This window comes from Syngnathus scovelli, chromosome 2 (genome assembly GCF_024217435.2).
Source record: "Syngnathus scovelli strain Florida chromosome 2, RoL_Ssco_1.2, whole genome shotgun sequence".
Classification (NCBI taxonomy): Eukaryota; Metazoa; Chordata; class Actinopteri; order Syngnathiformes; family Syngnathidae; genus Syngnathus; species Syngnathus scovelli.
Window position 1 is genome coordinate 842,144 of NC_090848.1, and position 25,936 is coordinate 868,079.

Sequence of the window (25,936 nt, forward strand, 5' to 3'; positions counted from 1 at the left end):
CGAAAATCGAGGGCGCATGCATGTCCCGAATTGCACGTGGTTGACCCGGAAGTGGAACTGACAAGCTTCTTCAATCTTTTCCGGGTTCGCGGTGACGTTAAACATTAGTGTCTTCGAAAGATGCAGCTTCACTTCACTAAAGATGTTTTACCGCATTCTGTCAGCGGTGACTTCCACAACCTTAACAAATTCAACGAGCAGGTAAAAGTGCGCGACATGTTAGCGGACGTCTGGCTCATTTTACTGATGGTTTAAGAAGCTAGCGAATGATATCAAATCACATCATGAGACGTCCTTCCAAAGCTTGTCAAACGTTGATCGATTTTATGTTGTTGGTGGTTTACAGCAATTTCTACGTCTGGTGGAAATTCTCTTCCAGTTTTTGTTAGAGCCTAAAGAGGTAAACACGCACGCACGCACGGTCGCACGCAAAAAATGGTTGCACAATTTGTTGTGTTTGATGTTGGTTGAAATATAGTCAGTGGTGACTGGGGGAAATTCATTCAGTTTCCCATATGGGCAACTTCGAAAGTATGCTGCGATTTATTTTGCACCTTTCATGCAGCCCACGGTTGGTTCTCAAACATTTGACACCAAAGTACCGCCTATGAAAATACATGATAGATAATTGTATTTGTGTACGTGTGCACAATGTAGACAGAGAAGATGATGGAGCTGCTGAGTGACTTTGCAAGTGAACACAGGATGAGTGCAGGCCCGCTCAAGAACCTCATGAAGAGCGTCATCCTTGTGCCACAGGGTGACCTTGCACACGCATACATGCATGCACACTGCATAATAAAATATAGCAGAACCAGGTTCCAGGGTCGAACACAAAAAAAGGAGTCATATGACCACACTGAAAAGATAAACAACTCAAAGCAATTAGGGGGAAAAAAAAGTTTTTTAGAATAATAAAACTATGCAACTTGTGTCCGAATTGACGCTTTTACTTTTGATCATTTGTCTTTTAATCTTTTTTCCTTAAAAAAAAGAAATAACTTTTGTCCTTTCAAATATTTTTTAACATTTTTCTATGAACTTATGAACAGCTTAAGTCTCGACATTATGCGACTTGGTTCTTCTAAACTATGACTTAAAGTGTCAAAAATATACTACTTCATTCTTCTACATTACAAATAAGATGTCAAAAATACGACTATTCTAATATTATGACTCTTCTATCAAAATTCTGTGATGAAAATATTCTTCATTCTTGAAAATATACTTCTTGTAATATTGTGAATATATTCCCCCCAAAAAATTACTACTTATTCCTCAAAAGGTTTACTTTTCTTTCCGTCTGCGTTTCCTATTCAGGTGCGATTAAGAAAAACCTGACTGGTGAGCAGCTAAAAGAAGATCTGCAAACTTTAGGTATGTATGATTTAATGCTGTAATCCAGTTCATTGACTTGATCTTTCTGTTGTGCCTATTTTGGCCACCAGATGGCAGTGTAAAACTGTCAGGCGGACACAAGCCAAGAAAAAAAATCTCTTCTTTCTGCAAATGACTCAGAACCTGCAGTATCAGTCATTTTTTTGCTGAGGGAAAAAAAAGTACATGCTTCGAAGTATTGTTATAGTATCTCAATGTCATTTATAGAGCACTTTAAAAAGCACTATTGCTTCATATGCTGCACATGGCAACAAACAGCTTGAAGCTGATAAGAGCTCAAGGCACTACTGGATCGTCTTTTTTTTTTTTTTTTTTGCAGGACTTCAAGAGGACAAGGCTGCTCACTTTTCACAACAGGTCTCACTGTTTCTCCTCTTCTCACGGACATTGTGTATTTTCCTTGCTCCTCAGCCCCTCCCACTAACAACCGTCCTATCTTGCAGTGGGCAGAGCATCGTGCGGCGCTGTGCAGACTGGCCGTGCGACAAACGCTGACTGTCAACCGCCTGGTGGATATGGAATGGAAGTTTGGCGGTGAGATGAAGCACAATCATATTTATGAGACGAACATTATTTAAATGATTGCGTGTCGTTATTTCGATTGAATTGTTTCAAATATTTGTTTAGGTATTTACGCAAAATTGAATACAGTGGACCTACGCATAATAATCTATGTCGAAAGTCAAAATAATAAATTGTAAAGTACAGAGAAAGACTCATGTGGAATATGTTTTTCCTAAAATAAAATGGTTTCTTTGATATTGAGCTGTTGATCTTTTGATTGATAAAATCACAGGTAAGACTTTTAATATGCGTTCTAACGTTTAACATTTGTGACGCCACAGTGACTGTCGGCACGAGCGAAGTCAACAAAATGAGCAACATCTTTTTACAGGTAACAACAACACACATGCACACACACGCACATAGTTTTTCTTGGATGGAAATAAGGTGTGCCAAATAGTCTTTGTCTTCCTTGGTTGCAGCTCAAACTAGTGGTCCAGAAGGGGAATTCCACGGAAAACCTCTACATGGGTAAGTAATTGGGCCTGGTTGAGAATAGATGGCAATTTGGGCTAATTATTGGATAACAAGAAACTAAGTGCATTGTGGCTAGTTCAAATATCACTTTTCTGTGGCTGTTTCAGAGTTGACGCTCCCGCAGTTTTACAACTTCCTGCATGAGATGGAGAGAGCCAAAGCCAGCATGGACTCTTTTAGCTGAGTGTGTGTGTGTGTGTATATGTTTTCTCTCTTAGCCTTTTGTATGTATGTATTTGTGTGTGTTTGGCGGTTTGGGCACAATTGCCACTTTTGCACAAGCCATGACGCATTTCAATAAAGATGTCCATCCATCATCTGGACCACTTGTCCTTGTGGGTGTCTTTGAACATTTCACTTTTAACAGTGGTTAAATGTGGGGAAAAACATTTTACTGATCCTTTTGTTGTCTAATCTTTATTTTTTATTTTCCACAGACTTTGTTTCAAAAAGGGGGCTCGTTGTTAGGAAAACCTGCCAAGTGTCACAATTATAAATTTCCATTTAATTTAGTTAAAAATAGAATAAAAAATGTCCGCCATCCATTGTTTTTATATGTTGCATGATACCGCCAGTAACAAACCAAAAATAATAGTCATACAATTTAGGTGAACGCAAGAGTCCTCTTCAGCCAGCAGGTGACGCTGTGGTTTCTGGATAAAAATGTTTTACAAGCAAGCAAGCCGCGATTCCGATTTTAATGTTTGTTGTGGTCGTGCGATTGATGGATGGACAGACAGACAGACATTCAAGTTCAAGCACATCGAGACGCTATTGCACCACTTAAGCAAGCCGTAAGACAACTCTTTTGTAAGTTTGAGCCAAACCGAGTCCTAAAATTGGCAGCCTAAATCTGACTCCAGTCAAGTCACGTGTCTCAAGTCTTGCCTCTGATGTAAACATTTAGCATAAACTTTTATTTGTGTATTTTTTTCCCTGTGATTGGCTGGCGACCAGTTCAAGGTGTAACCCGGCCGTCTACCTTTGTGAGGATAAATGGTTCGAATGAATGAATTGTTTTAAATACTACAAACTGTTATGCTATGTCTCGTGGTTTGCGTTGGCAGCCTCATGCTACATGCTAAATGCTAAATGTCCCTTTCCCTGAATGTTGATAATAACGTGATGTGCCAAAGAAAAAACAAAGGCAGACTTATAATTAGGGCAAAAAATATCAAAATTTACATTCATCTCTAATTAAAAAGTAAAAATGTCTTGACCAGTGGTATTTTAAATTATTTTATATCTTAATAGTCTCTCAGGATTTGAGTGTGCAGTATTGTTCAGTATATTTCCGTAATTAAATATTTTTGTTTGGACCTTTTTAGAACTTTACGCTGATTGCAGAGATGTTCTTGATGATCTGTGGCGAGTGGCAAAAGAGGATGAAGGCCAGTGCCCAATGCTCCGAAGGTAAAGACGCACACACACTTTTAATCAAGATCAAGAAGACATACAGTAGTTAATAGAATAAATTCCATAGTGATGGATGGATGGACGGACATTTAATTGTAATTTAAATTTAATTGTAATTTCTTCATGATGTGCTCAAAATAACATTTGAAAAACATTGTATAAACATATTCAAAAAAATAATCATTAACAACAAATGGATGGATGGGCGGATAGATGCACGCATGGAAGGTGAGGTAGTTAAGTGTAGAATAGATAATGTTACATTCCCATTGAAATAAATTCTATTTAAGAAATTTGGTCCACTTCAACATGGTCAACAGCAACTCAGTACTTTTCAGTGATCGATACAGATCAATCTTTTTAATACGGTATTTGACATTTTCTATGCTTTTTGTCTTCTTGCCTTCCGCTGCAATTTGTCCGCCCATCCTCCCATCCTACACAGCACAGCTTCCCCCAAATGGTGCACAGCCAGCCCCCCATTAAGCGAGCTGCCTCATTAACAGCTTCACACAAAGGACACTGACCAGGAAGCGTGCCCGTATTTAGAAAGGGAGGGAGGGAGGGAGGGGTGGGCTTAACTAGCACAGACAGGACCTCTGCATGATATCGCTTCCACGCACAAGCAAACAAACAGGACAACTCTGCATGTGTGTGCATGCGCACGTGGAGGTGTGTGTGTGTGGGTGAATCTTGGTAATTGCCTCACTCCACGGCTGGGGTCCACACACACACACGCACACAAACACGCGCATTCTACGATGATCTGACTTCTGCTAAAGTTCAGTGGTGAATTATTAAATCAAATTAATCAGCATGGAACAGAACCGTGTTAATAACCGTGTTTGTCTATGTGCATGTATGTGTACTTGTATGGAAGGGGGGATGGTCGTATTTTTGCGTGTTAAGTGAGGAAAATTGGAAAAGATACTTGTGTGTGTGTGTACATGTACAGTATATACAGTGTGTATCTATCTATATCTATATCTATATATATATCTATATATATCTATATATATATATATATATATATATATATATATATATATAGATATATATATATATATAGATATATATAGATATATAGATATATATATATGAGGATGTCCAGGTGGCCAAATGGACAAGTGTATAGCAACAGGGCTTCACGTTTGTAGCATCAAGTTAGCATTTTGAGCTAACAACATCCATCCACGATCTAACACAGGATAGTATCAAAGTCTGATGATCATTTCGAGTATTTTACCCCATGTGGGGTATGTTAGAAATAATTTTTGTATTTGTGCGCGCGCGTGTCTGTCTGTATATGTAGGTAATCGGCAATGTAAGTGACTCTTTCCAATTAATTTCTACCTCTGAGACTCCAGTTAATTAGCCAGGAACGCACATGCAACATACTCACAGCTACTGTATAGACTGACATATTTACACTATATTATTATTGCTCTATGTTAATTTTAGACTAGGGCTGGGTCATGCCTTGAAATAATACCCCCCATTTTGTTTCAGAAAAATCAGATTTCTGAATTTAATTTTAATGTCACAAACGTCAATAAATTAAAAATATTATACTCCCTATTGATATCATGATTTCACAAAGGCTTTACAAAATCATAAAATAACAATACAACAATAAAACATCACATAAAACACTGGCAAAAATATGAAACATGTAAATCGTCACTAAACATCACATAAATAAAGGATACCAATTTCAGGACTTTTGGACTTGCATGGCTACAAATGATGAAACACAAAACTAACTGGTTTTTTTCCCCCAAACTCGAATGGACTTGTGTTGTTTTTTTTTTCAACATAGTGTGCCATTTGTTATGTTTTTGAAAGCATTTGGGATGAGCACACAGTTTCGTCTGTTAGTGCTCATCTGACCGACACCCAAGCCATCTTCCTCATCCCTCGCTGCATCCGCCCCCCATCCCATCCCGTCCCAATTCAATAAGAGGAGGAAATGAGCTGCCATGCTTTCTGTGTGTGCACGCGCGCACGTGCACACAGGCTTTGGTCTGTAGCACAGACACTCTTGTTGATTCACCATATTGCTTCTTCGCCTTGGAAAATGAGTAGCCGTAGTCGAAGCAGATACGAGAAACATGGTGACAGCAAACTCAACTCACTTCACAGTCAGTGTCAAGAGGCTTTCAAGCTGCTCACTGCCATTTCAAGGGGCGTTCACCCTCAAATTAAACTTAAAACAGAGAAGTCTGAAGACGATCAACATTTTAATTTGTCAAAATAGCCTCAAAGCATCTCACGAGCAGCCCTAAACTTCCTTACTGAACCGACAGGTGGCAGCCTTGTCCTGTAAAGCTTGGCACACGCGCCCTCACTTGTGGGAGAGAAGTTCTTGGACAGCAGGGGTGCCCAAACCTAGTCCTGGAGGACCCCTACCCTACACCGCCAACACACCTGATTGAAATGATCAGCTCATCAGGAATATAATATAATAATATGTGACATTATTACCGACACAGGAAATCTTCGAATTTATTGCTAATTGCAGTACAAGTGCAAAAACAAGCTGAGCATTATTTCTTTGGGAAAAATATCATCTTTAACTAACTAACTAACTAACTAACTAACTAACTAACTAACTAACCAACTTAATGTCATTGTCATTTCCCACATTTCTCTTTAAACGGGTTAAAGTGAATTTGAGTAAAATCGTTATTTATCGTTATTTTCGCTCTCCCTCGTTCCCCACTGTGACGTCACGCCGATAACCACGCCCCCATCCCGCGACAGCCCCGCGGAGTCTTGGGGGTCGTGCGCGCGCGCCGCTGCATCCATCCTCCCTCCCTCCCTCCTGGCGCAGGCGGCACGTTCACGAGTCGATCAGAGACGCAACAACAACAATAATAATGCATCATCGCAATTATTGTTATCAACAATACTGGAGGAATTGAAGAGGACACGGGAGCAAGAAGCAAACGCACGTCCGCTTTCTCTTTTCTTCGTTGCAAAGGAGTGAAGGTAAGCACTGCTCTTCATCATCCTCACCCTCGTCATCGTCATCTGTCATGTTGCGTTCACTTGTTCGGTTCGGTCACGCAGCGACGTTTTTGTGTTGTGTGTGTATGCACGCGCGCGCGCGTCACGCACATCCCATCTGACGGTCACTGCGGTTCCTTGTGCGCCATGACTGCTGCACATTGTTGTGCGTGCGTGCGTACGTGCGTGCGTGGGCGCCTGGTGCACACTGACCACTGTGCACGTGGCGCGGGACAATTGTCAATTGACTCAACCTGTCCATCTATTTTCGAGCTGGCTATCTAGCGAGCCAATTCTCTATCTATCTATCTATCTATCTATCTATCTGCGGTGCACAATATTGGTCAAACGTTTGATATGCGTGTGATTTTTTATTGTGTTGTGAATGAAATACATAGTTTTTTATGAAAAATCATGTATTAGCAAACTAATTATAATAACTTGGTTTTATTTATGTACTGTAAAAAAAAAGTTGGGTGAACTAAACATTTTTTCAGGCAACAAACTTTGCTGACATTTGAAATTTGTCAATTTAACAAAATAGTTTTGTTAATGTAAAAAATTAACTTTAAAGCCTTGTCAACAAAGAGATGTGAGTTTTTAGCGCTAATTACCCAGTGAATTGTCACCCAACTTACAAATGATGATCTCTAGGCCCTGTTTACCACTGCTTGAAGCTTCAATTATTATTGTGTTATTGACTTTTTTGTCAAGTCAGCAACAGTGAGGAGAAGTTGCAAAAGATGCCTTTGTTTTTGTGTTGCGAGGGAGCGGGGTGGGTGGGTCAAGTCGAGATAAGGGGCATAAAGTTCAGGGTTGAAGGAATGAATGGGCGCTGTATTTCATGGGCTCAATGCTGCTTTAAATGATGATTATGAAATTGATATTTTGCTTTTGTTTGTGTTGCACTATTTTGTTGCAAGGGGTGCTTGCCTTGTACACCCACCTTAAGTGTAGCCTTGACCAAATGGAAATTTGCAGCGTCTTGTCTTTGTTACCAAGTGAATTTGCAACTTTGAGGTTCTCATGTGTCTTTTCTCCACCTTTGCTCAACACCAAAACTCTGGAAAATCAAACATTTACTCTTTTGTTAGCAGCATGCAAAGTCAAATAATGACGGCAGATTAATATATCAAGTCAGGATTGTTATGGGGAAATATGTCAAGGATCGATTAATGCGGCCTGAAAATAGGATGTCTACAAAAAGGTTTTTGTTATAAATGAACATTTTAAATGTTCAACAATTTCGCATAGCTGCAAGGCATCTTAACAGCATGTGATTGTTCCACGTCTGTTGCCAGCTCTCTTGGTCTTTTGTTATTTGTACAGGCGGTGCAAGGTAACATATTTGCAGCTTCACATTATCCAACACAATGTGAATAACATAAACAGCCACTTCAAATCGCTAACTCATTTAGTTTTTTTTTGAAAGATGTTTGCGATATGTTTTTTGTTCTTTATGTTGCCTGTACTACATATTCAGCATTGACACCATTTAGCATGATTTTTAAGTGTGGTACGTAAAATTATTGAGTTGACTTCAATTCAAAACATTTGGTTTAGAACTGTTTAGAAAGGTTTGTTCTTTAACATTTTTATATCACTTAGTATTTAACTTTCAAATGTAATCCATTTTAATTAAATAAACCAGTGCACAATTTTCCTTCTACTTAAGTACAGTTAATCTTCAGAGTGTGTTATTCCAATGGCTGTATTTATTTATGCTAGCTAATATTCCGCTACACTTTTTTTTTCTCGCTACAGTTTCGCTAAATGTTTGGCATAAAGAGATTTCCATAGAGGGTAAACATCCATCATTAACAATGTTTGAAATGCTCCAAGAGGTTTTGAACATTGACAGCTTTACGAGGGCCGTTCACCTTGTTTTGCCTTGTGCAGCACTTAGTCTGTCTAACCTCAAAACCCTTTAAGTGACTTCAAGCACTTCTCTTTGGGTTTCTCAGAGACCCCCAGTGGTCATGCTGGATTACATTGTGCATGAACGGTTTTACTGTGGAACAGGGAAATTTGATATACTTCCTTTGTTTTTGTTTTTTTTATATTGACATTTATGGGAAAAGCAATTTAACAGAACAAGTTTTGACAGGACACAGACACACAAAGCAGTGAAAATATACAAACAGCATATGACAACAATTACATGACATAGGAATTGGACAGTAGCGGCTTCATCTTGTGTGAGGGACTGACTCCATTTGGGATACGATGGGACATGATAGTTGTAAATCACAAACTGCTCTAAGAAACAGATGTCACAAGAACAAAACAGCACAGGACAGAATATGAACCAGGCGGTTCTCGGTTTTGTGACAAAGGGCCGCGATGAGTAGCAAACAGGATAGGCCAGGCAATGGCGGGAGTGGCCATGCACTTCCAACCCTTGTAGAGAATTTGAGTGCAAAATAGAGGATAGTCTCGCGGGCTCGGTGTTGGTAATGCGGCTAGCAACTAGCTAAAGCAGCTAGTGGCGGCTGTGGGAAATCTCGCTCGGCGGGCCGGTGAGTTTTGCCAGGTGTAATCCAGCCCTATGCTAGAAAGGCAAAGAGCTTAATAGTGCTCAGGCAGATTTGTGACTGACTGGATTAAGGCGGGCTCAGCGTGTTGGCCACTCGGCTAATCTCTGACATGCAAAAACGTGGCGACTAAACTAGCGTCCGTGCGTCTATGATGTCAAATGTTTTATGGAGGCTCTCTTGTTGATTCAGCGCCTTATTGCCCGTTGCTCCTTGACGGTCGGGTTAATGATTAGCAATAACCAGTTAGAACAGAGGACACCTTTGAGGAGGTAACGCCCCCAAAACCTTTACAGGTACGAGCAAAACATCCTACGCACGCTAGGTGTCAGCGCGCCTGCCTCACCAGATCATTTTGAAATGAGCTGTTGTTATTCTCTTTTCGTTTTGTATTTCGTACACTATAGTATGACTACAACACTGATCAAATATTGATGTTGTGATATATTCTATTGTTAACACGTGCACAAACGTATTGAGACACCAGACTCAAACATTGGTATATATTGTTTTTGCCTATTTCTATGTACTCTTACTATCAAATATTGATATTGTGCTGTATCATGCATCATGTATCATACACACGCACGCGCGCGCGCACACACACGCACACACACACACGCACACACACATACACAGACTGTCAGTCAAGTGATGAACAATTCTTCCTCATGGTTTTCTCAGCGATCAATAGTCTTCAGTGCAACTCCCTTGACCGCAACCCCTAGTAACCTCGCAGGATGTGCGTGCGTGCGTGTGTGTGTGTGTGTGTGTGTGTGTGTGTGTGTGTGTGTGTGTGTGTGTGTGTGTGTGTGTGCGCGCGTGTGTTTGCGTGTGTGTCTTGTAGCTCTCAGCAGCCTGAAGCGAAGCACATCTGGAAAAGACACATTTTAAATGTTGAAAATCTTTTTTTAAATCTGTATCATTATAATGAATTGACCTTTATTTTATTTATAATGAATTGACCTTTATTTAATTAATCTGATAAGATTAATGGAAATGGTAATTCAACCGTTTTTTTATTTCAATGTTTTTTGTATTATTTACCAAAACTAATTGAATCAGTTATTATAAAAATGTCAACTATACAAAGCATTTAAATTGTTTACTTTTTTTTTTAATTCACAATCATTTCGCCACTTATTGTCACAGTAAAATAAATCACACCTGACATCAAAAGGTTACAAAATGGAACCGATGTTTAGAGACGCAGACTATTTTCATTTTAATTGTCAAGTTTATTTCAATATTTTTTTTCATGTTGGTTAGGGACTTCAATTTTGCGCCACGCACAACCTCTGTACCAAATGTAAACAGCGCTGTTGTGTATTTGAATGAGAAAAGCACATTTTATTTAGTTCTGAATGTTTCTACTATTTTACTTCTTTCACTTTGTTACAGCTGCAGATGCTGTTAAAGTGCTGTAAAAATAAAGTTGATTTGAGTCACAAGATATCACACAATTGTTTCAATGAACTAAATTTAATGTCACACTAAAATTAATAACTTTTTGATTGACAGCATCGACCATAAAGCCAAGCTGAAATTGTCCGTTTTTTCGTTAATCTTTAAACATGTTGAACGGCTTCATATTTGTTGACCCAGCTCACATTGAATCGGTGTTCATAAACATGCGTATGATTCATAAACGCAAAGTGAAGTGCCCTCCCCTCCTCCCGCTTTCTTCCATTTTACTGCATGTGGACCTCAGTTCAATATCCCTTACGAAAACAAATAAAATGGCGACACAGTTGCATGGACTTGTACCAGGAGAATATTCTCTCTTGTGCATCAGTAAAAAAAAAAGATGAGCTTTTCTCACTACGCTGACATACTCCCTGAGTCTGTCACTTCCGCACCTTCTACTTTATTTTTCAGAACCAAAAACTTGAGGAGTGAGACCAGCCCTTTTTTATTGACAAAAGTTACTTTTATTAGACTGATTTAATGCAGAATCGATTTTAAAAAATCATCCCCAAGCATATCCCAACTGTCTGACGACACATCCACTGAATCAAACATTTTCAAAGTTACACATGTTTTTTTTCATGGATTTCAATGACTTTCACAAGTCTCCAGGATTTCCAGGCAGCCTGGAATGCCAGTGAGTCAGGCCTCATCCCAGGATACGTACGCGCAGTGGCTGTGTCAGAGGTGCGGACGAGAGAATCCGCATCGGCCAAATACGGCACGTAGCGAATAGCACTGAATCATGTTGGTTGTAATTATTGGTTGCCATGGTAACATGGCGATACCATGACAAAAGAGGCCGCCAGGATGCTGGGAGTTGTCAGGATGAGAGGATGCAGGCATGGGGGAAGGGGAAGGGAGGTAAAATGGGGGGTGGGCTGCTGATGGTAGTGGGGGTGGATTGGTGATGTTGATGCCAGCTTGAGGGTCCGTCCGGCAGCTCTGCACCATGGCAACAAAGAGACCCTTTTCCATCCCCCCGTAAGATCATAAACATTTCAGCATTCATAAAATGGAAAAGCACAAACGCGTTAAACACTGGCAATAAAAATCCATATCACTCGAATTGTATCATCATATCATTGCTTGTGTTACAGTTCTGATATCGCGCTGCGTCATATTGTTATCACTTTTGCTAAAGTGGATCAAACTTTGATGACGTGTTTTATTCCTGTTGCTCCAGTATCGATTTGATGCTGTATCGTATCATTATCGCTTGGAATAGATCGCATCACTGCAACTGGATCCAGTACGAATATCTTTTAAAACGGTGTTACTTGCCGTCTTGACATAATTGAATCAAACGTCAGTATTGTGAAGTAAGATATAATGATTGTATTGATATCATTTATGCTACAACGTCCCTACAATGTGGCTGTATCTTCAATCCTTAATTTTTGTGATTTCCTAATGACTTTCAATGTAACACCAATATTTAATGTATTTGTGTCAATCCTTAGGCATATCGTATGTTGACAATACATCACAATGCCATTGATCATTATCAAGCTAGCTATATTTTGTCTTGTCTTGATGGGGATGTTGCGTTGTCGAGATGAGCACTCGGAGACAAAGATCTTTCCGTTTGCCCATGAGCTAACTTGATTTACTTAGCTTGTCCATCCGGCTGCTGCTCTGCTTTTGATGAACATGCACACACACACACACACACACACACACACACACACACACACACACACACACACACACACACACAGATACGCACATGCACAAAGCAGACCACCAATGCTACAGCGGTTAGTCTGGTGGGAAGTCACATTGATGCGCATTTCTGATGCGTGGTAAAGCTGAACAAGCAGTCAGAACCAATCAGCGAAAAGTCAACGTGACGGCGAGGGGGAAAAAAAAAAATCCACATCTTCTTTTGAAATAAATGCTTCCAATGTGTTTTCAGTTATTTAAAATTGAGTTTAATGCTGAATTAATGTAGTAACACAACATAGGTGCTGTTTAGCATTAGCATTAAGCTAATGAACTGAAAAGCTAAGCTGTTTGTTTTTTTTCTTTAGTCTATCCGTAAACGTTATCTGGGAGTGGCAGTACACAGATTGAAACATTTTTTTAAAGGAATTGTTCACTATTCACTAAGTGCTGCTAATAAGCCAAAAAAAGTCCAAACGACGGCTCGTAAGGCCAATCACTTGTATCTCAGGGCGCTGCCCTCGTATGTTATGCAGTCCATCAAATCGAGAGAGACCAACTCCATTCAACCTTTACGACTTCTTGTGACCATTTCCTGTTTTGTGTACTAGAATGAGGCGTCAGTGAGCAGCAAGGACGAGGCGGACATGAGCGAGCCCTCGTGGCTGGCAGCCGACGCCGGAGCCACCTCGCAGCTTAGCCTGGCCGGCCGAGCCGATAGCATGCGCCACAGTCCCAACATCGCCGGCAACAGGGAGGACGACGGTAACATTTATGCTGCTTTCAATATTGCTTTGACTTGCTCCAGAAATATTGAAGAAGGTCAATCTGATGGATTGAAAGATTCTAAGCAGCCCTATCTGATAGGAAAGTAGTAATTGTTATTTTAAGGGGTTGTGAAGCAGCAACACACATACGGCTAAAGTCTTCACCCTTTTGGTGCATTATTTGACCAATTCCAAACAAAGTAACTAACTTTGAACCACAGTGTTGTGGGAGGAGCTTAGCCATGCCTGTCAATTATTAACAAACTCATTTGTCACCCACTATTCAATATGAATGACTACTCATATTCTTGGTCACACGCATCATTAGCACCAATTAGTGAAATCTCCTTGCACTTTGTTTGCTTGGATTCAGCCGCAGGTTAACGAATTCAACTTAGTTCATTAAGTGTGTGCGTGTGTTTTTTATAGCTTCATCTACAGAATGTCCAATTACTTTTAAAGCAGCAGACGAAATGTAGACTCGTGTTTTTTTTTTTTTAGGACAGGAATATTTGACTTGGTGCTCTATTATGGTGCATAATGACTCACACACACACACGCTTTAGGAGCGCACACCTTATATACACATTGAGCTCAGTGTCGTTTCAAGTGTTTTCGCGACAAGAGCTGCCAAGCTGAGTGGAAAAGGTCTTAAAGGATGATTGACAGATGGCCGCCCACCTGCCAGTTATGCAAAAAGAGCGCTTGGGGGAAAAAATGATTCTTACACTTGTCACCTCTTGTCCTGTTCATATACCTGAGCAGCACGCCATATCAGTCACGTAATGTCGCAGAATGATTTCGTTTATTTGTATCCTAATGAAAGTTAACTGTAAAACAGACAAGCACAACGAAAAAAATAATTCAACATTGTATTGAAACTCGGAATGGTCAAACAAACATGGAATGGGGAAAAAAAGCCCTTGTTTTTGAAATGGGCGCTTAACATTAGCATGTCAATGGCACGTTGCATTGCTTGCTAGCATTAAGCTAAGCTGACGTGCTCGTAATTCTCTTCGACATTTAGTTGGACGGTAAACTTCGACTCTGAGTTTTTTTCTTTCTTCATACATTTCATACCAAAGTGCTGCCTGCCTATCGAGAACTAAGTTGACTACAGGATCAGTTTTCCGGATGGATCCGCAAATTTCCCGCTCCTAATTGATGTTTGGTACGCAACACTCCTGACGGACAGATGTTGCGTACGGAGTAATCCGGATCATGACTTGCATAAGGTGGATGGTGATTCAAATGTGGAATTGGAGCAGCGGCCATCATTGGACCATGGGTCGTGGATCTGCCTAATCCTCCAAACTCCGTTAAGTGAGTCGAGCTAGGATCACTGCACTGCCACCGTACTGCGCTCTTAAAGCAAAAATGGTCCAAACAAAGGTTCAGATCTCGAAAACGCATGACTCGTACCTCAAGGAGCTACTTAAAAATATTCTTTTTTTAATATGCGCTTATCATTTTTGTCTTTCGTCCCGTTTATTTCTTCTCGCTAGGACATAAGATTTCTTACCCCTGTTGTAGTCCATTTTCATTAACAGATGAACTTAAATCATCAGTCCAGCACAATCTCGTACTAAATACGTCATCTCCGAAAACCTCTGGGCAAAGGTATTGGAACACCTGTGGTCTTCTCTGCTTGGACTGCCACTCCACTGACTTCATGCTGACTTCCTATCATCGTCATTAGTCTTCATGTTTTATAATAAATGCGTGTATCGGTGTGTTCCCGCTGCGGTGCGGGAAAGTAGGACAGCGTTGTGAAATGACCTCCCCCTGCCACCTCCATACAGCATTGGGATTGGGGAGAGGATGAGGAGGGCAGCCATTAAAAAGGGAGAAAGCAGAAGGCACGTGCTTGGCTTGGGGTCTTTGTGGCGGGATCAGATGAGAAGCAGCTGAATTGAATTTTGATTTTTTTTTTTTTACCAGTAACAATTAATCAATCTTTAATCAATGCAGAGAGAGAGATCATTGTCTGGGTGCGTGTTCAAAGAATTTTCAAACCATCTGTTTTTAATGCATGCATACCAGTTTTTACACACTCGTTTTTAATATGTTTTAAAGTGTTTCATGTTCAGTCTGTTCTCACCTTCAATTAACATGTTACGTTAATATTCGTGTTTTATTCCACAGTGTGGATTTTAAAATAGCTTTTGTGTGTTTTTTTTTTTTTTTTTTATAAAAGGATGGAAATACCGCTTTTTGCCCACTTTTAAAACTTTCATAACTCTTTGAAAGTATTCAAATCACTTTCATCACATCAGTTTAATATTTTTCATTGATTTACCGGAAACCACAAGGGCTAAAAAAATGGTTACCTCCGTTGGACTGAACGGCAGGCACGCTGACTTATCGATCGCATGATCGCCTTATCAATTCCGCTGTGCTATGTGGGCATTTTATTTTGAAAGTCTGATTGGCACATTGATCCACAGCAGTACACTGCAGTTATTTGTCCAGTAGGGACTCCACTGTGTTTAATGTGCTATTCTATACCAGGATGTACTCTGTAACCTCGTCACTGTCGTCAAGGAAACCTCTCTTCCATTCTAGAGAGACTCTGTGCGCTCACACACAATCTGAAAGTGATAATGTACTCGCTGCTGTTTTTTTTTTTTTTCCCCCCCCTGGCGTCATCCTTTTCAACAAAGAACCTGGAGAAGCTGAAGAAACGTCTGAAATGATATTTCTCACTTTTAGCTTATCGCCCATGACGAACGGTAGTATCAAGAGTCGGAGCGTTTAGATGTTAGAATGGTGTCAGTTGAGCTAAGATGGAAGATTTATGAAAATATCAGTTGATGTGCTAACAAATGCAAAACCGGAGTAGTGGAAGTGCTAAAGGAGATTGAGAAGGCATATAAATCTTATCCTGTTTCAGCCACTACTTTTGAAAATGGATAGAATGCCAACATGCTAGCGAGAAAGCATTTTTAGGAGGAAAAGGCGTAAAATTAATAAAGCTTTTACCTTATTCAGTGACAACTTTTTTTTTTTTTTCCGTGAAAGCGCTATGGCAGATTGGTCAAGTTGTTACATTTTACCCTGTACTCGGGTACTATGTCCAATCATGCCGCTAATGTGTTAGAAAATAATAAAATGTTCTCTATTGTAGATTTTTTTTTTTTTGTTACAGTAATGATTAGAGTATATCAAATATATCCCAAAAATGTATGAATGTATTGTGCACTGTGAGAGTTGATGGCTAGTGTTCTGTGATTGATTGATCAGGCCTGAGGCTAGTTGGATGAGTTGTGTTCAAAGTCCAAAGATGCGTGGGTGGATTTCTGATTTGTGTGTGCGCCTATATAAGCGAGTGCGTGCGTGCGTGTGTGTGTGTGTGTGTGCGTACATGCGTAGGAGTGGTATGGTAAGGCGAGGTCGAGGAGGAGAAAGCTCAACAGTCTGGGTCTTTGTCTTCCTCACAGTGTGTCTGTGTGTGTGTGCGTCTGTGTGTGTGTGTATGTCTGTATGTGTGTGTGTGTGTGTGGTGTTTGCAGGCAGCAGTTTTTTTTCTTTCACCTCTCAAGGCCACAGATGATCCAGCCACAGGCTGCACAATACATGCAAAACACACTCTCATGCACACACACACACACGTTGCACAAAATGCATGTGAGTGTATTCATAGGGAAGCTAGTAGGCTACATGTGGGCGTGAACGATGCGAGACAAGTGAGGCAATGTCAGCATGTGTTAGCCGACCGAGCGACCGACCGACCGAGCGAGCGACCGACTCTCTTGGCTTTGGCTTTGGCTTTGTCTCCAAATCCTGCAGCCCCCAATTTCCCCCAATGTGCAATTTGCATGGCGTGTTATTGCCATGTTGCTGTGTGTTGCTGCCATGTTGTCATGGTGTGGCTGTCTGTCACAATCTTGTGTTTGCTGACAAGTCTTTTCCAAAGCGTTACTGTGTACTCACACCTTGTGTGGCTGCCATCTCAGCGCCAGCCGGGTGTGCTGCTTAAAATGTTGACGCTCTGACGTTTCCACGTGCTTGAATGTATTGTGGCCATTGCCATCTCAAGGCTTGATGAAGGTGCTGTTTTAAGCCATTGTGAAACTGACTACTTTGTGAAAGGGGGTATCATCTGTCAATCATTTTGTTTGAAAGTCATAGAGCAGATGGCACCTTATCTGATATTTTACAGACACACACACACACACACTGTGCTTTATATGTAAAGTAGGTCAGGAGGCCAGTGGCAACCATCACTGTGCAAGCAGCTTAGGACTTGCACTAAATGTAGACACACACACACAGTGTAGGAATTTTGAAACTAAGCGCTGGATTTTTGTCGAGAGCGCACATGCGTTCAGGCGGATAAAACCGACGCACCTCAATTTCCGAGTAGACGCAAGCATCAAGACAAGTCGACTGTGTTCACCCCCACAACGGCGCGAATACCCATTTTTCTGCGAAAATACCAAAAGGAAGCCAACTCCAGTATGTGCTAGACTTTCACTGGGCATAAAAAAATGACACTCAATGTTTTGTAGCTTCCAAAGGCTCAGTTATATCACAACGTTTTGAATTGTGTTATCTAAGCAGACTCAATGTCTTTAATAACATTTGTTTTTGTGTTTGAAATGGCCCACATACAGCTGCTTGTACGTTTTCGTACCGTCACAATGTCATGTTGTCATGTAATGAGGCAGGTCAGGTTGCGTTGTCATGGTGACATATGATGAATGAGCAAAAAAGGCACCTTTTGGAAGATACCTACATGATATAATGGAAACGAGACTTGTGTCTGATACGACTCCTGTGGAAGCGAGCGAGCATCTGTTCACTACGTACCTTTGCCCTATTGACCGTGAGTGGGGGTGGGGGGGGCTCAGTTGCCATGACGATGCCAGGTAGGCAAGGCGGTCGGGGAGGGACAGCGGCGCCTTTTAGGGTGTGGCACCAAGGAACCACCGAGCGCCTGCCTTGCCAGCAGCTCGTGCAGCTCCTTAGCGGGATAATCCATTGTAATCCTGCCTTGGTGTAGGAGGTGGGAGGGGCAGGCGGGGGGGGGGGGGGGGGGGGGCACTCTGCCTTCCCCATCTTCGTCTCTCGGGATGTGGTGAGGAAGAGGCTGAGATGAGGGGAAGGGGGAAGCAGTGAAGGAATTAGCATCTGTTAACACTCTCGCCCCCTTGGAGGGAGGCCGAGGGGAGGAGGGGTGAAGCCGCAAATGAAGCACGATGGGCGGATGACCCATACCAGCACCTCCCTCCCTCCCTCCCTCCCTCTTCCAAGCAAACGTACGTTCTCCATCCTTCCCATCTTATCCCTCCCTCATCCGAGCATCCATCTACAAATCTCATGTGTGATTTTTCTGATTCCACCTCTCCCTGCGGCCATCCTCTTCTCCCTCATCCCTTTATTATTCCTCTCATTTCCCAATGCACCCTTTTATTTTCCCCTCATCGCCAGCCGTACTGCTCCATCTTTCTCTCTATGGCTCTCTCCCACCCTCATCCATTTATTCCGACTCTTTTCCCCGCATCCCTCCAGGAGGGAGTCGGGATTCCCCGTTTTGTGTGGTGATGCGACGGAGGGCCTTCAGGGGCTTGGGGGAGGGGAGCTGATATATTAAGGAGTGTGCCATTTGTCATCCCAACTTCAACGTTCTTCTCGGTGTGAAGGCGCTCGCAGCCGGACGGAGGTCACGGTAGCGTCTGTGTGACGCCGTGACACACACATGCACGCTAGCGTGCTCTGAGGGGCGAGGTCATGTGATGCGCACAGCGCTCAATCACACAGAGCGTCCTATTCACACACGCGCACACACACTGTCGCTCCAGTTGCAAATCACAATGTGCGTTTGTAAGAAAGTGTGGTTTTCCGGATAAAAACCTATTTCGTTCCGTCGCATGTGATGGCTGGATAGCGAATATTTGGCTACTGGAGTTTGTTTTTTGACTGATTTGTCTTTTCCCCCCTATGGAAGTTAACAGTTTGATGAAAAATGAAAAAAGTTTATGCAAGTTTGTGACTGATAACAAAAGTTTGTTGGAAAAAAAATATTTAAACGTGCTTATTGTCAGGAGAAATCAAAGAAAAACTTGTTTGGAATAATGTTGATGTGGATGGATGGATCGAAATCTGAAATCAGACTCGAATAATTAAAGCCATATCAATCAACTTGGTGAAAAAAAAAAAAGGAATAATTTCTCAAAAACGAATCTCTCTCCAGTGTCAGAATTCCTGCTGTCATGAAACGTTGATTGACAAAATGACACGTTCTGGTGTGTGCCTTCACTGGCGCCCCCGCCTGGTCACATATGTCATTTCTTTGTGTCCAACCTGAAGTCCACCCATCCTTTGTCCTCCTTTTAATCTAAAAACTATGTGACACTCAAAAACTTGATTTGGACTGCAGGGCGGATGTTTTGCACCTCTCCACCAGTCCTTTACCTTTTAAAACAATCCCATTATAGCTATGCACTTTATGCTATAATCATATATAAATATTTGTACTGCATATGTCTATTCATATACACATATATACAGTGTATTTCTCCACCCTTCCCCCATCATAATCATCATCACCCCCACCTCTAAAGCGAGGCCTCCCTCCCTCCACCCCTCCCACCCCCACCTGACCTCTTTCTCTTGCTAGCTCCTTGCCCTCTGCCGATCCCCCAGCAGTCTTTCCGTCCCTCCGCTCCATCTTTCCTTTTCGTCTTCCCGCATCCCTTCGTTATGATCGTTACGAAATGATACATCCGCCGTCTGCTCTGCCGCAGCATGGATACACTTCCAGCCAAATATCAAATCACGATATCTGAAGAAAACGCCAGTATTAAAAAAAACAGTATAAAAACCGGTATTAGTACAAGTAGTAAGAGTTACTACTAAGAGAACTGGTGCTATTAAGATGACTATTTTTCCGAGTAGAAATAGTAACGGGGCTGGTGAGAGCACTAGTTGTAGGAACAATATTGTCAACAGGAGTACTAATAAAAGTGTTTCTAACCGCATACTTTTACCAGTCATAGCAACAGTACAAGAGTACTTGTATGTGTGCTCCTTATGCTATCTTCCGCTGTTTTCTCCGACTGTAACGTATTTATCATTTATCTAGACATCCTTGAGCAGCCCACTCTTCACCTGTCTGTCAACCTTCATCCATATCTTGCCAGCATTCAACGGTCTGCATTCCATTCATCCATCATGAAATGTTTATGTCCATTAAAGTGCATGATGATGATGATGATGATGATAGAAGGAAAAAAAGGGTGTGGGATGCAGAGGGAGGGAGGGAGGGAGGGAGGGAGGGAGGTTGATGCTGATTTGGAATCCAACAGCACATACAATATGCATGTCTTGGTCCGTTCGTTTCTACTTGGTGACTTCATGCCGCCACCTGCTGGACATTTTGTGAATATTTTATTGCAAACATGGACAAGTGTGAAGTAAGAATGTTTCCAATAATACTAACGGCTAAAACGAAAGCATGCAGTAAAAACAAATTGAAACCACTTTCATCAATTGGTACAAATTGAATATGGAATGAATACTAGCAATGTTGAATGAATAAAGGTTAGATAAGTAACTTTTTCTTCTTCCCTCTCTCTCATTCCAGATGATTCATCGTCCGAGAGCGGCAGCGGCCTTCCCACCCTGACGCCTCCGTCGTCCTCCTCGGCCGCCGCCGCCGCCAGGGAAGCCGATGTTGTCAACGGCAACTGCGGCCCCGCCCCGCTCGACTTCAGCACGCCCACGTCCTGGTCCTCGTCTTCCGAGGACCAGCAGATTGCGAACCTGAGCGAGCCGCCCCCTCAGAAGTCGCCGCCGCTGGGCCCTTCTCACCTGCCCGTCACCGTGTCGGCGGCGGCGGCGGCCCTGCTCGGCGCCCTGCATCCCACCGTGTCCGAGGAACTGCGTAGGAAGTACCCGCTGGCCGCTAAACCTCCGCTGGCTACGCATCCTGCCTTGCCGGTGCCTCGTGCGCACATCCCGCGCACGCACGCCTTGCTCGGCAGCGATCTGCGACTGGACCGCGACTATGGCGGCAAGGTGAGTGGACTGCAGCCTGGACTCCCAATTTTCCAACGACCAATGTATTTGCGTGCGCGCCCAGTCTCCCGTGTACAGTTCGGGCGGCAGCTACGACAGCATCAAAATGGAGCCGAGCGCCGAGGACCTGAGCGCCGGCCGTCTGGGAGGCCCCGTCGCCCCCGACGATGACGACGACGAGCACGACGAACACGACGACAGCGACAAGATCAACGACACGGAGGGCGTCGACCCGGAGCGGTTGAAGGCCTTCAATGTGAGTGGGCGCCATTACGTCGACTTTCCCGCGGGCCGTAGGCAGTAACGCCGCCGTCTGCGGTGCGCTCCTCCAGATGTTTGTGCGTCTGTTTGTGGATGAGAACTTGGACCGGATGGTTCCCATCTCCAAGCAGCCTAAAGAGAAGATCCAGGCCATCATTGAGTCCTGCAGCAGACAATTTCCAGAATTCCAAGAACGCGCCCGCAAGCGCATTCGCACCTACCTCAAATCCTGCCGACGCATGAAGAAGAATGGCATGGAGGTACTCCGCGATTGCAATATTTAGCAATTATTGGCTGATTCATTGAAGAGATGAATATATATTATAAAGAGATGAATGTGGTGTTCCACATGGTTCAAGCAGAACTCTTTTTTTGCCGCTATCAGACCCGTCCCACCCCGCCTCACCTCACCTCCGCCATGGCGGAGAACATCCTGGCCGCCGCCTGCGAGAGCGAATCTCGCAACGCTGCCAAGAGGATGCGCCTGGATGCCTATCACGTAATTCATCGACCTTTTTATCACGAGTGATAAAAGCATAGCATTTTCTGAAAATTTGTACTGCACAAGCCTTTCGAGGTCAAACTTAATTAAAACACACAATGAGGAAAATCTCAAGAACGTGATGTGCAAGAAAAAAAGTAACATTTTTAAAATGGCTGTCTAGAATGCATTTAAGGACACACATAGACATGTCACCTTAGAGCAGTATTGCTTTTCTTGCTGTTGAAAGCAACATTGCCCTTGTGCTTGAAGGATGAGCAGATCTCGCTGGACAAAGCGTCCAGCGGTAGCGGCGCCACCAGGGAGCCGGCATCACTTGTTCCCTCCGCCTACTCGCTGGCCGCGTCCGCCTTCTCCAACCAAGAGCCGCAAGTTTACATCAACGGCGCCGGCCTCAGCTACGGTTACCGTGGATACCTGGGCGGCGCCGTTTCCCTGACGACTGGCGCCGCCGCTCAGAGCAACGGTGAGGAGATAGGAAAGATGGATTTATACTTTGTTACGCCGCTGTTTTTCAATGGATGGGTTGTGTTCCCCTCGTCAGGCCCCACAGACCTCAGCATGAAGTCGCTCTCGTCCGGCAACATGGCCACCGCCGCCAACCACTGTCTGGGCGGGCGGGGCGGGGGCGGGGCTTCAACCCAACTCAGTCAACCGGAGATCGCAGCTGTGCGTCAGCTGATCGCCGGATACCGGGAGTCGGCGGCCTTCCTGCTGCGCTCTGCCGACGAGCTGGAGAACCTCATCCTTCAGCAGAACTGAAGTGCACACTCGCACGCATCTTCAGCCTTCCCCCGGGAGAAAATGTGGGAAAAGTTTAAAGTTGAGTATTTGTAACAAGAGGTTCTCCCCTTTTCCTCACAATCAGCTTGAGGCTCCGATGAAGAGCGACTTTGCCGCCCCGCTCCAGCAGACACTTGAGCACACGGGCTTGTACATAGAAGCACTTATCCCGCTAACCTTCCTGCTACTTCATATGCACCTGGAGCGCCTGTTGACCAGAGCAGGAAATACCTCAATCATCCGCTTCCTGCCCCGCTGCTGTAAATACTCAGCTGAAGATGCGGAGGATGATGACACGTGTGTCTACTCTTTGTGTGTGCTAAATGCTAATGACTACTCCTTTATTACCTCTTACGCTAACATGGTCGTCACATCACTTCGGACCTCGTCCGTCCGTCCGTCCGTCCGTCCGTCTCTTCTCGATGGACCTAAAGCTCCTGCGGGCCTCCTCCGCTGGAGGAGGAGAGCACTGGGATATTGCTGCTAAAACGAGAGGCGGCGCTTCAGACATGGACACCCGCGAGACCTCACAAATGGCGACGATGACAGACCACCAAAAGCTTTCTTGTGTTACATGTCTTTTTTTGGAGTGTTCGGCAACAAGTCGCAACATCTACGTTATTGGCTGCTGGGCGTTGTCTGGATAAGCCAATGAGCAGCCTCGGTTTGTTGCGAGGAGAAACGTTAGCTTCGCTTAAAGTTGTATTATTTGATTTTAAAAAGTGCAACAGTCCACCCACCATGAAGTTGGTTTTACATTGTACAGCAAGTCAGCAAGTTGTGATTAGATGTCACTAACGTCTGTCGTCTTACAAGATTGAATTAGCTTGGTCGGGATCAGTCAGTGAGCAGCCTTGTTTTGTCGTGAGGAGAACGTTAGCTTACTTTAAAGTTCACTAATATGGATCAGTCAGTGAGCAACCTTAACTTGGTTTAACTTAAAATAATTTAATTTTGTTTTTATAATTTTTACAGCTATCTTTAAGTCTACACTCGGTACTCTCATTGTCCTCTCGCATCATCTTTCAGCATCGGTTTGTCGCGAGTATAAAGTTAGCTTAGCTTAAAATGGTATCGTTGAGAACAAATTTGAAACTTGTCAACGTGTATACGCATTGTACAGCCAGTCATTGAGTAGACGACGAAGCTTAGCATAACATGCTATTTTTTGAATAAAACCAACATAACGTTGTCTTCTCAAAGTACAAGGCATTCCTATGGATAAGATAAGATGGGTTATGCTAACATAAGCTAACTGGTGTGAACAAATGACCATCAATGTAGGTGGCCATTTTGCTATCAGGTGAATTTGTGTTTAACGTTGAGCTTTTTTGTTGTTTTCGCTAAATAGACAAACGATGTTGCCCCCACCCCAACCCCAGGGCTATAATATTAATAGGCTGCCTTTGCACTTAACTAGTTTGCGTCTTTTTGATTTCAGTTGTGAGGAGGTAACAAAAAACATTCTCCTTTGATTAAATCCAACATTGATGTTATCAAGGAGTCATCCATCCTTAGGTCACACGGAGCTAAGATAACCGATGCAAACAAATCAGAAAATTAAAGTTGCTAATCGGTGACACTTTATGCTTACTATTGAGTTTAATGTGCGAAAACAACCATTCAAAAAATTTAGATTTAAAAAAGCGACTTGTTTCCGACTGTGATGATTTTCTTTTGTGGTGGAAAGGGGGCAGGTGGTGCGCATGGCACTAGCTTTTGTTATTGTTTTTATTTTATTTTTTTTTGTACACAATGCAGCTGATAATCACACCGCTCCCTCGACGCTGTGTGGTCTCACACTGCCAAAAGTTAACAATTGCGAGAGCAAAGAGAGTTCATGTGACTTGTTGGCTTTGTGGAACATTCCCGATTTGAACTGTGAAGAATGTTTTTGTTATTGTTTTATTTTTTGGACAAATATGCAAAAAAGAGGGGAGAATGAGGAAAGGGGGTGGGGGGGGGGGGTTGGGAGCGATCAAGTCACAGGATTCATGTGACACTGCGCTACAATCAGGTTCTAAAGGTTCGAAGCCAGGTGTTGGGAAAATATGGCCTGGGGTCACGTATGGTACGATCCGTTCTTTCGTTCTAATAATAATTAGAATTTGTTGCATTCTTTAATAAATCTTTTCCTAAAATTGTTTTTATTAAATTGGTTCATTGGAATATTTTTTTTATTAAAGAATTGGTAAGTCATTGAATTAGTGATCAAAACAAGCCAAATGAAGACGTTTCATTTTGATTATATTTTACATACACATTTAAATTGGTTTGATTTGTATCCCTGCATGAATGACCTGGCCCATTTATGCAATGTCAAAATCAAATGTGGCCCTTGAGCACAAAGTTTGTCCACCATTGTGCTAAGCATTTGCGTTTGTTCAAAATAGAACCAGAATATAGTCAAAGTAAGAACAGTGTTAGTTTCAATCCATTAAGGCGAACATAAAATAACAAGCAAAGGACAATCTTTGCCAAATTCTAAATTGCTGTTTCGAATAGAATTTTTACTAGTAAACTCCACCTCCTGATGCCAGATTGTTTTTTATTTCCAAATCAACTTTGTGATTTTTTTTGAAACAATATATTTTTTATATACAATGTTCGACAGTGTTTGCATTCTGAATTGTTGCCTAGCCGCATCCCACGTCATGCTTGCTTACTATTTGAGTTGATGTCATTAAATAAGTCCATCTCAAACTTAATAATAGAAAGTACGGTTAAACTCAGCTACCGGGTTGGTTGAGTTTTCACAAACTTAGTGAGCAATGGGACAACATGATGAGCCTAGTGGTTAACACGTTTGTTGATGGGTTCGAATCTCAGCTTCGGACCTTCTGTGCATGTTCTCCCTCCATGCACGCTCTGCCAATTGAACACTCCAAATTGTCCATGTGTTAAATGTGAGTGTTTCTTTCTATGTGTCTTGCAATTGGCTGTCAACTAGTCCCAGGGTTGACATTGGTCACACATCATACTGCTAGTCAATAAATCTCGCCTAAATTGCCCATAGGTGTAAATGTGAGTGTAAATGCTCAGTCTGTGCCCTGCGGTTGATTGTCGACCAT

General features: G+C 42.6%; 2 protein-coding genes across 5 annotated transcripts; both read left to right on the top strand.

The window, feature by feature from the left end:
• The first annotated feature begins 39 nt into the window (after window positions 1-39).
• Window positions 40-2,762, top strand: commd7 (COMM domain containing 7). Its single transcript, XM_049755333.2, has 9 exons — window positions 40-201; window positions 347-400; window positions 658-760; window positions 1,321-1,377; window positions 1,718-1,755; window positions 1,842-1,932; window positions 2,244-2,293; window positions 2,385-2,433; window positions 2,547-2,762. The coding sequence occupies exons 1-9, from the start codon at window positions 121-123 to the stop codon at window positions 2,621-2,623; spliced, it is 600 nt and encodes a 199-aa protein (XP_049611290.1). The 5' UTR covers window positions 40-120; the 3' UTR covers window positions 2,624-2,762.
• Window positions 2,763-2,884: 122 nt separating this feature from the next.
• Window positions 2,885-25,020, top strand: LOC125989220 (nucleolar protein 4-like). Of its 4 annotated transcripts, XM_049755325.2 has the most exons (10): window positions 2,885-3,249; window positions 3,768-3,852; window positions 6,162-6,846; window positions 13,142-13,295; window positions 20,886-21,319; window positions 21,384-21,575; window positions 21,652-21,840; window positions 21,966-22,079; window positions 22,335-22,548; window positions 22,627-25,020. In XM_049755325.2, exons 4-10 carry the CDS (start codon window positions 13,178-13,180, stop codon window positions 22,842-22,844), a joined length of 1,479 nt encoding a protein of 492 aa, XP_049611282.1. In that variant the 5' UTR covers window positions 2,885-3,249; window positions 3,768-3,852; window positions 6,162-6,846; window positions 13,142-13,177; the 3' UTR covers window positions 22,845-25,020. The 4 variants fall into 4 exon arrangements, with proteins under 4 accessions (XP_049611282.1, XP_049611283.1, XP_049611284.1 ...); XM_049755326.2 differs by lacking the exon at window positions 6,162-6,846; XM_049755327.2 differs by lacking the exon at window positions 6,162-6,846 and having other exon boundaries at window positions 2,885-3,233.
• The last annotated feature ends 916 nt before the right edge of the window (window positions 25,021-25,936 follow it).

Coding starts and splice junctions, on each gene's coding strand:
- commd7 (XM_049755333.2), top strand. CDS start 121: ATGCAGCTTCACTTCACTAAAGATGTTTTACCGCATTCTGTCAGCGGT. Junction 761..1,320: donor CGTCATCCTTGTGCCACAGG/GTGACCTTGCAC, acceptor TTTCCTATTCAG/GTGCGATTAAGAAAAACCTG. Junction 1,933..2,243: donor TATGGAATGGAAGTTTGGCG/GTGAGATGAAGC, acceptor GTGACGCCACAG/TGACTGTCGGCACGAGCGAA.
- LOC125989220 (XM_049755325.2), top strand. CDS start 13,178: ATGAGCGAGCCCTCGTGGCTGGCAGCCGACGCCGGAGCCACCTCGCAG. Junction 21,841..21,965: donor TGAAGAAGAATGGCATGGAG/GTACTCCGCGAT, acceptor TGCCGCTATCAG/ACCCGTCCCACCCCGCCTCA. Junction 22,549..22,626: donor CGCCGCCGCTCAGAGCAACG/GTGAGGAGATAG, acceptor TCCCCTCGTCAG/GCCCCACAGACCTCAGCATG.